Below are 9,789 nucleotides of genomic sequence, written 5' to 3' on the forward strand. Positions count from 1 at the left end.
CCATAGGTCCTCTGGTAACAAATACTTTGACTGCATTCTGTTGTCTTGGAACTATTTATTAGAAATCATCTTTACAAGATATGACTTTGTGAAACTTGTGGTAGCATTTTTTTCTTAAATGCACGTGTTTAAGGCTGAACCTCTTTGTAATAAGGTGTAATGAAAAATTGTTTTTACTGTCCCTGCACATTCAACTTTCATGTGGTCATATGTCAGCTGAGACTAGCTCAGAAAGACAAATACAAACTATGTAAGACCATCATCGCAGGCTGACTGACAGCTTCCTAGTTAACTCATTTCCCAGTAATATACAGTGCAAGAGGCTATAGGAGGCAAGCTGCAAAAATTTTTTAAACACCATTGCAAAAAATATACACTGCTCAAAAAAATAAAGGGAACACTCAAATAACACATCCTAGATCTGAATGAATGAAATATTCTCATTGAATACTTTGTTCTGTACAAAGTTGAATGTGCTGACAACAAAATCACACAAAAATAATCAATGGAAATCAAATTTATTAACCAATGGAGGCCTGGATTTGGAGTCACCCCCAAAATTAAAGTGGAAAAACACACTACAGACTGATCCAACTTTGATGTAATGTCCTTAAAACAAGTCAAAATGAGGCTCAGTATTGTGCGTGGCCTCCACGTGCTTGTATGACCTCCCTACAATGCCTGGGCATGCTCCTGATGAGGTTGCGGATGGTCTCCTGTGGGATCTGCTCCCAGACCTGGACTAAAGCATCCGCCAACTCCTGGACAGTCTGTGGTGCAACGTGACGTTGGTGGATGGAGTGAGACATGATGTCCCTGATGGAGGGGGCCATAGGAGGGCAACAACCCAGCAGCAGGACAGCTACCTCTGCCTTTGTGCAAGGAGGAACAGGAGGAGCACTGTCAGAGCCCTGCAAAATGACCTCCAGCAGGCCACAAATGTGCATGTTTCTGTAAAAACTGTTAGAAACAGACTCCATGAGGGTGGTATGAGGGCCCGACGTCCACAGATGGGGGTTGTGCTCACAGCCCAACACTGTGCAGGACGCTTGGCATTTGCCACTGAACACCAGGATTGGCAAAGTCGCCACTGGCGCCCTGTGCTCTTCAGATGAAAGCAGGTTCACACTGAGCACATGTGACAATCTAGAGACGTGATGGAGAGCAATCTGCTGCCTGCAACATCCTTCAGCATGACTGGTTTGGCAGTGGGTCAGTAATGGTGTGGGGCGGCATTTCTTTGGAGGGCGGCACAGCCCTGCATGTGCTTGCCAGAGGTAGCCTGACTGCTATTAGGTACCGAGATGCGATCCTCAGACCCCTTGTGAGACCATATGCTGGTGCGGTTGGCCCTGGGTTCCTCCTAATGCAGGACAATGCCAGACCTCATGTGGCTGGAGTGTCAGCAGTTCCTGCAAGATGAATGCATTGAAGCTATGGACTGGCCCGCAGGTTCCCCAGACCTGAATCCGATTTGAGCACATCTGGGACATGTCTTGCTCCATCCACCAATGTCACGTTGCACCACAGACTGTCCAGGAGTTGGCGGATGCTTTAGTCCAGGTCTGGGAGGAGATCCCACAGGAGAGCATCCGCAACCTCATCAGGAGCATGCCCAGGCATTGTAAGGAGGTCATACAGGCACGTGGAGGCCACACACAATACTGTGCCTCATTTTGACTTGTTTTAAGGACATTACATCAAAGTTGGATCAGCCTGTAGTGTGTTTTTCCACTTTCATTTTGGGGGTGACTCCAAATCCAGGCCTCCATTGGTTAATAAATTTGATTTTCATTGATGATTTTTGTGTGATTTTGTCAGCACATTCAACTTTGTACAGAACAAAGTATTCAATAAGAATATTTCATTCATTCAGATCTAGGATGTGGTGTTTGAGTGTTTCCTTAATTCTTTTGAGCAGTGTATTTTTAGGTGGAAATATATCCAATTTGAATAAGCATTAAAATTGTCACCAAAGGTGGACAAACATCTATTTTAATTTTAAAATTATCTTAACACAAGTAGTAAACTTTGTTTTTTTTTTATAGTTGTGGAAAAGTGATATCTGGTTGCAAAACAAATATCTACCAGCCAGATGGTGATGGAAGTGGAGAAATATTATTCTGGGGTCGACATGTCTTTATGGGTTACCTAAATATGGAGGACAAAACAAAGGAGTCCATAGATGAGAAGGGCTGGCTGCATTCTGGAGACATTGGAAAACATGATGACAAAGGATTTTTGTTCATTACCGGTAGAATTAAAGGTAATTTTAGATTTTAATTGTTTTAACCTTTTTGTGGGCATAATTGTTTTTTTAAAGGAAAATTATTTAAAAATCTATTGTGTAAACAGTTTCTGTTACATATAAGGTGCAGATTGTACATTATGTATAACTCACATTAACACCTTTAACTACAAATACCCCTTTTAGGCTGAGTTCACACGATGCGTTATTCATGCGTTTCCGCGGCGTTTTTGCAGTTGCGTAAACGCCGCGGAAACGCATGGTAGAAGGGCAGCAATGTTCCCCAATTGAAATCCGCATGTGCTGTGCCCATGATGCGGATTTTTCCTTTACGCTGCGGTCAAATTCCGCAGCATGTCAATTAATTTTGCGGAAACGCTGCTCTTTTGCCGCCATTGACTTGCATTAGACCGCATGGAATCCGCATCACTGTATATGTTGATGCGCTTTTCATGCGGTCTAATGTGCGGATGGTACCCGGGTGTGGAGGAGAGGACTCTCATCCAGACCCAGGTACCATTAAAAAAAAAAAGAATAAAATAAAAAATATATATATTCTCACCTTCTGATGGCCTGCGCAGCGCTCCTGCTTGATTCCCCGCACTTCGCGGTTGAATGAAGAAGGACCTTCTCTGACGTCAGAGTCATGTGACGGATCACGTGACGCTGACGTCGGAAGGTCCTAAAGTCTTCACTGCCGGCAGCCGGGACCGAGCGAAGCAGGACTCCGGGGGCCATCAGAGGGTAAAGTATATATTTATTTTTTATTTTTTGACATTCACACTATATAAATCCATGCCGGCTGCATGGATTTATATAGTGTGAAGTTGACAAGCACTTTCCAAGTGATGCTAAAATCGCTTGGGAAGCGCTTGTCAACCCGCATGCGGAAATGAAAGTGAAGACCGCTTCATTTCCGCATGTCCCTGGCAGGAAACCGCATGTACAATCCGCATGCGTTTTTTCCTGCCAGAGAGATGCAGAAACGCTCAGGAAAAAATTCTGAGCATTTCTGCATCGTGTGCACATACCCTTACTCTGCTGAGGAGTAGGTAAATTTTTAACAATTTTTTCTTTTCTATATATGTAGAAAAACATCAACTTTTACCGCTAACTTAAAGTACAATGTATTAAGGAAAAACAAACAGACTTGGTGGGGAATGTTAAAGCATTTCAGAGTTTTTGCCACATAATAACGAAGTCCATATTTAAAAATCTGGCATGTCACTAAAGCCAAAATTGGCTTCTCACTAAGGGGTTAAAGGATATTTGTGTTCTATTTCAGAGCTCATTATTACCGCAGGTGGTGAGAATATTCCTCCTGTGCCCATTGAGGATGCCATTAAGGAACGCATACCAATAATTAGTAATGTCATGGTAATTGGCGACAAGAGAAAATATCTTTCCATGCTACTAACCTTGAAGGTAACTTAAAGAAAAAAGCCACATGTGATGGATAATATTTTTACTGTGAAATCCCTAATGTCCCTAATGCCAAGTTCTAGCAAAAGCTTGGTCTGAACATCTAGATTGTGGGATTCCATTGGCACCTACACTAACTGCATGAGAGCTCGCTCTTAGTAATTAATGTGACTGAACTAAACTAGATCTAAGTAGTCACTGATTAATAAAGGATGCATTCGCATAAGATCTTCCAATAAGGCTTTCACAAAGCAGGGGTGAGGGTTGTGGAATCCCACACTGCATGTTGGGTTTACACAGCCTGGAAGTTGAGACCCAACTTTTGCTACCATCATGCTGGTATTAGGAACACTTGTGTGCATTTTTGAGACGTGTTTTATTAAAATCACTAAATCACCAATCTAGGCTGCTCAGTTTTTTTTCTTAAAGATCTGTCACCACTTTATCATGACCTAGCTGATTTATTCAGCTCTTCAGCCACTTTCGCATTTTTTTTTTTTTTTTTTTTTTTTTTTAATTTCTTTCCCTCTTTTGTGGAGATATTGGGCCAATTCGTCAAGACTGGAGTTTTGTATGTCATTCACTGAATTTGGTGCATCTTGCTGCAGTGCACAGCTGATGAAGAGGCATGCAGCTCTTAATAATTTGGTGCCCTTCAACTGCTGTGCACCACTACCAGAAATGATACTCCAGCCAGGCATTAATCTACTTATAGAGGGTACCTACTGACTGTTATAAAACAAAGCCACGTTATATGGCTGCAGATATCCTTAGTTGTTTGTAATCCTAATAAGTATGCATTTTTCTAGGTAAACTTTGATATGTTTTTCTGTTCCCTCAAATAGTGTAATGTTAACTTTGACACTGGAGAACCAGAAGATGAACTGACTACTGAAGCCCTAGAATTTTGCCAGAAAATTGGTAGTAAAGCTAGCAAAGTCTCTGATATAGTTGGACACAAAGACAAGTTGGTGTATGCTGCCATTCAGGAAGGTGTAAACGTAATGAATGACCAGTCCACATCAAATGCACAAAAGATTCAGAAGTGGATCATACTTGACAAGGACTTTTCTGTAGCTGGAGGAGAACTGGGTAAGTGTTGCGTAGAAGCTCAATCTGTTTCAAATTATCAGTAGTTCTTGACCTTTTTATATAATCCTGTTTTTGGAGGCCCTTCAAGGAAATTAAATTCTGAGCATCCCCTAATATAAAATTGGAATTTTGATGAGGCTGTCAGTTCAACATTGCTCCTTTTTTAAGTGGCTTAAAACCAGTCCTGTACGACTAGAACTACAAAAGATTGCAAAGTAGCACTGCCAAAATCGCAGTATTGTTGAATGGTCATATTAAAATCTAGGTGTGTTGTGATAAAGAACTTTGAAGATGCTGTGCAAACACATTCACATTAATTACAGTGCGACTTGTGGCTATGCAGCATCATATGCAGTGTATTCACAGCCTAAAGGGCCCCTTGCCCATTAAAGTCAGCCAAACCCACCAATAGTTGTAAAATCGGCCACCAGTCTGTGGAGACCTTGGCCTGCACATCAAACGTCAAGCAGCCCAATGCTCTTGTTCTTTGGCAGATAGGCCACCCCAGAGGGATTTGTAACGATCATGGATGGCTGCTGGCCGAGGGTACCTGTGTTCGCTAATTTTGTACAAGAGGAATGGGGGTGTGCTTCCTTTATTAAATTTTGGTGTAGAACTTATTGCTAGCCACGCACTGACCTTTATTTTCTTTCATGCTTAAGGTCCCACCATGAAACTGAAGCGACCGGTAGTTTCCAAAATGTACAAAGACCAAATAGACAATTTTTATCTGGATGCTGTGACGCCAACTGATAACGTGCTCTCATCAAACTAGTGCTTTTTCAGTTCCGTGTAACCAGAATTTTTTTTCTTTTTTGAACATCAGAAGGTGTTTAGAAAAACATTTTGTTATTTTCTATGTCTGGTGTCATGTGAATTATACATTCTTGGTGACCATTCAGTGGAGACTATTAAAAAAATTTTTTTTTTTCTTTTTGGAAGGACGTAATCTGTTTTGCATAAGTGCCTCCCAAGTGCTGCTGAATATCTCCCTGAATCACATTAGTCTTCTGGTCTCGCAGTGATTTGTAAGCATTTTATGTCCATACAGTTTTAGAGCCTTACACAATTGTGGCAGGTATGCATAAAATACTATAATTTGTCAGCGTATTGCAAAACCTGGAGGGCCTGTGAATATGAAGGAAAATTTGCCAGGAGTGCGGAGCTGAATGGAAACTTTGGATCATAAAGCAGAGTATATTATGGTTGATGTATAAAATGAAGTAATTTATTTAACTTTTTCTCATATTTTTGTAAATTTTATTGACTGTGAAACAAAATGATTACATAATCTTTATATAGAAGTTCATGTTTGCTCTGAGGTGTCCTGTCCATGGCATGTTGTGTGGATGGGTGGCTTGTGGTTTTTTTTTTTCTCTCCTCTTCCCTTTTCCCCCTTTCTAAAATCTGTATGCTAGTGGTGTCAAACATGTGGCTTCCCAGCTTCTGCACACTATCTGCTGTGAGGATATGCTGGGTTTTGCAGCAGCTGGAGAGCCATTGGTTGGAGACCACTGTGGCGTGCAGACACGTAAATGCCCACTGCTTTTTAAATGTAATACTCTTTACAGACTAGTGGCTTATGACAGTTTAATGTCCACTCTGTAGTAAAGGGATGTTAATTGTACTTATCCCCTAAAACCAGATGGAATAGAATATCTGCAGTTATATCTTCAATGCATAACACTTCTTCTATATTTAATACTTGTACTCATGTAGGATAATTCCCTTTTCATATTTGTCACACTGAAGTGGTTGCACAACTTGTTTAAAAAGGTTGTCACGGATTGTACATGTATGGAATACACACAGGTACTGACATTACTATATTGTAGATGCAGGTCCCACCAATAGAACACGCGTCTCCCTGGAGAAGTGGTTGGGATTCCCATTCATCTGTATTGAAAATTCAGCCACTCCCAATTGACAGTAGCATGTGATGAGGACCTAAGTAGATGGTTTTGCTTATCCTGTGTATATGCCATAAATGTATAAAATATCTTTTTAATAGTTCTGGTGGTGGTTGGATTCATTGTCTGCACTATGTATGCACTAGCAAAGAATGAAGCTGTAGAAAAACTTCTGATCCAACAAAAGGTCCTTTAGAGGGAGATGCCATTCCAATATGTGTGTGTTTTTTTACATATTTATTAACTGATGCACTAGTCACACAGTATGAAGCTCTGTGACCAGCTTACGACAGGTATGCAATACTGATGTTTTGATCCATGGAGCTTGGTTAATTGTACTTATTTACTGAATAAAGATCTGCTTTACATCCATAGCCTCCTGTCTGATTCTATGTCTCTTTAAACCAGAAGATAATTCTGTCTAACATTGTTAAATAAAACATGTCAGAAGGTTTTGCTACCTCATCTGAGAGCAGCCTGATATAGGCAGAGACCGTGAATCCAGTTATGGGTCACTTAGTTTACTGGGTGCAACAGTTTTGACACCATTTTTAGGTTTGGCATGAAGCAGAGCTGAAAGCAAACTCTGCCCACACCAGGCTCTCTATACACATTGTTGATGGTGTGCTGCTGATGACAGAAGTGGGTTGATTCAGACCAGGAGGTACATCACTGCTGTGGCCAAGCAATGATGAGCTCCTGTTGCGAAAACAATCATTGCAAGCAAAACCACTGAGCTTGATAATGGAGGCATCCCCGAAATCTGTGTTAACCACTACAGCATGCGGTCTTCAGATTACATGGCAAAATAGTGCTGACAGATTCCCTTTAAAGGTGTTGTCACCATAAAGAATACAGTTAACCAACCAGGAAAGGTGGAAATAAATAGTTTTGTAATTTATAGGGATTCAAAATGATGCTTCATTCAAAAGATGCCAAGCTTTTATTTTGAATTCTGCTCTGTGGCGTTATTCCATTACATCCTGGTTGGTTAACTGTAGTCTTTATGGTGACACAGCCCCTTTAACTACCGGTCAGGTTCACTCTACAACAATTCAAGTGCAAAGAAATGCAATGTTCATAGACTTTCCAGGGCCATAAGCTTACATGAACACATTTTGCATTATAAACTTTAATTTATTCCTTAGAGGAAGAAAAGTAAACTATTATGTATTAACCTGCACTACCTCATCCTGTTTAAAAGGGTTGTCCAAGGCCAAAAAAGTAGCTCAAATGTCTCAGCTTTTTAATATGAAATTTATATATTTACACTGCCTTACAATTCCCTATTACATTGAAAGGCGGGAGAGCGAACTAGCAGAAGTTAAAGATAACTGAGCATGCATTGGAATAGACACATGTATCCGCCTCTTATGTACCATGATCCACAGTGCAAATCACTGTTGTCTGTGCTTAGACTATGGCCCCACTATCAGTATTTGTTCCTCACCTAGTTTTGGCTTGTATATACTGAGGAAAATCAACGAAAAGGTATAATGGAAACAAGTGCACGAATTCTGCATTTTTGACACTCCTGGTTTTGGCTTACAAATACTGAGGGAAAATACTGACCAAATACTGATGGTGGGACTGTAACCTTACACCATAAGTAGTCACCAGTTAGAGCAGCAACAAAGCTGTGCTTTGTCACTGGTCCATGGCTGCTAATCTCAGCTTCCAGGGGTCCTACTGCCTCTTTGAAGGGTGACTACTTCCTTCTGGTGTATATAGAAGACAGTGGCCTTTGCCGGATCATGGTAAATACTGGCTGCCCAGTGTGCAAAAAAAAAAAGCCTGTAGCAAAGGGCTTGTCTGTACAAAAATTAATGTAAATTCTGCATGTTTGGTTAAAACTGCCAAGAGATTTCACTGCTCTGATCTCTGTTCCTGGTCTTTTGAGCCCATGTTCCTTACGGTCTAGTGTGGTGTGGAAACGAGTGTGTGAGAAAATGCTGAGATTGCAGCATAGTGTTTGAGAAGGATGGATGGGTAAGCTGCTTGGAGGTTGCAGCCTCTTTTATTAAAACCACTCAATAGGCTTGATTGCACATAACATGCATTTTACACAATGAAATCATTGCTAATGAAGTCCTCACTTGAAGACTTTCGTATACGCTACTTAATGAATTTGGCGCATCTTATCAAGGGCGTCTGCTTGGCTAGAAATGTTTGTCAGGAGTCTCCCATATGCCCTGTTTCTATCTGAATAAATAAGATTGCTACTGGTCTTAAATTTTGATATGGCCAGCAAACACATTTCTGTAAGGGGGAATTTAGTTTCTCTATGTAAAAAAACTGATGGCAAAGTCAGATTTTTGGAAGGAAGCTGCATTTCTGACACACTTTTGACTAAGTGGGGTGTAGCACAAGGAGATGTGATCTACCATTGCGCAGCAGATTTATTTTGTACAGCTAAAAACTGGTGTGGATTGTAGCAGAAATCCTACAATCTATAACCGCTTGTGGTGGGTGTAGACTTCATTTTCTAGTGCACACTGTCCAAAGATACACAAACTTTAAATTTGATTCATCTACCTTTTATTGAGACTCATGAATCCAGTGGTCTAAAGATTTAAGACTAGTACAAAACGCCAGTCTTAAAAACTGCCCTTTTAATGCGTATCAGCGGTCGTTAAGGGGCCTTATTCCCTCATCTGCGTTTTAAAACGGTTATTGGGAATAAGTAAATGTCACTGCCTCAAGGGCGAAATTTCCCCAGATGGCAGAGGACACCCTATGATATCGACCCTGGCTGGTTTTGGAACTGATCAGGGCAGATTTAACCACTTAAATACTGCTAAGTAGTTAAAAGACCCCCTTTAAAAGGATTGACCACCCCCTGATTTTTGCCATGGTACCCTGAGGTCATCTGATGAACTGATGGTACGGTGGTCTCACTGACTGACAGGCTGATTTAGTGAGACACTGACTGATCTCTGGTCTGTTGCATTGCAGTATTAGTGTATTGCAGACTTGGAATTCATCCCAGTGCAGTCCGATATATGCAATGGAGGAGATGGAGAAAATACTTTGTCTCCTCCACACCTGTGCTCTGATTCTCTGAGAGAGAATCGGAGCACAGTGCACGGACACTCGGTTCATGCTCGCAGCAGAGCT

At 41.1% G+C, this 9,789-nt stretch overlaps 1 protein-coding gene across 3 annotated transcripts in view; it reads left to right on the forward strand.

Annotated features, from left to right (window-relative positions):
* ACSBG2 (acyl-CoA synthetase bubblegum family member 2) overlaps positions 1-7,046 on the forward strand; it is a 73,210-nt gene extending 66,164 nt beyond the window's left edge. For all 3 annotated transcript variants that reach the window (XM_073686277.1, XM_073686278.1, XM_073686276.1), the window contains exons 12-15: positions 2,049-2,266; positions 3,534-3,673; positions 4,516-4,762; positions 5,425-7,046. In XM_073686277.1, coding sequence (XP_073542378.1) covers positions 2,049-2,266; positions 3,534-3,673; positions 4,516-4,762; positions 5,425-5,537 — 718 coding nt within the window. In that variant the 3' untranslated portion in view covers positions 5,538-7,046. The remainder of the gene's footprint in view (positions 1-2,048; positions 2,267-3,533; positions 3,674-4,515; positions 4,763-5,424) is intronic.
* The last annotated feature ends 2,743 nt before the right edge of the window (positions 7,047-9,789 follow it).

This window comes from Phyllobates terribilis, unplaced genomic scaffold, assembly GCF_046119375.1.
Source record: "Phyllobates terribilis strain yellow unplaced genomic scaffold, ASM4611937v1 Scaffold_1__5_contigs__length_1240528914, whole genome shotgun sequence".
Lineage (NCBI taxonomy): Eukaryota > Metazoa > Chordata > Amphibia > Anura > Dendrobatidae > Phyllobates > Phyllobates terribilis.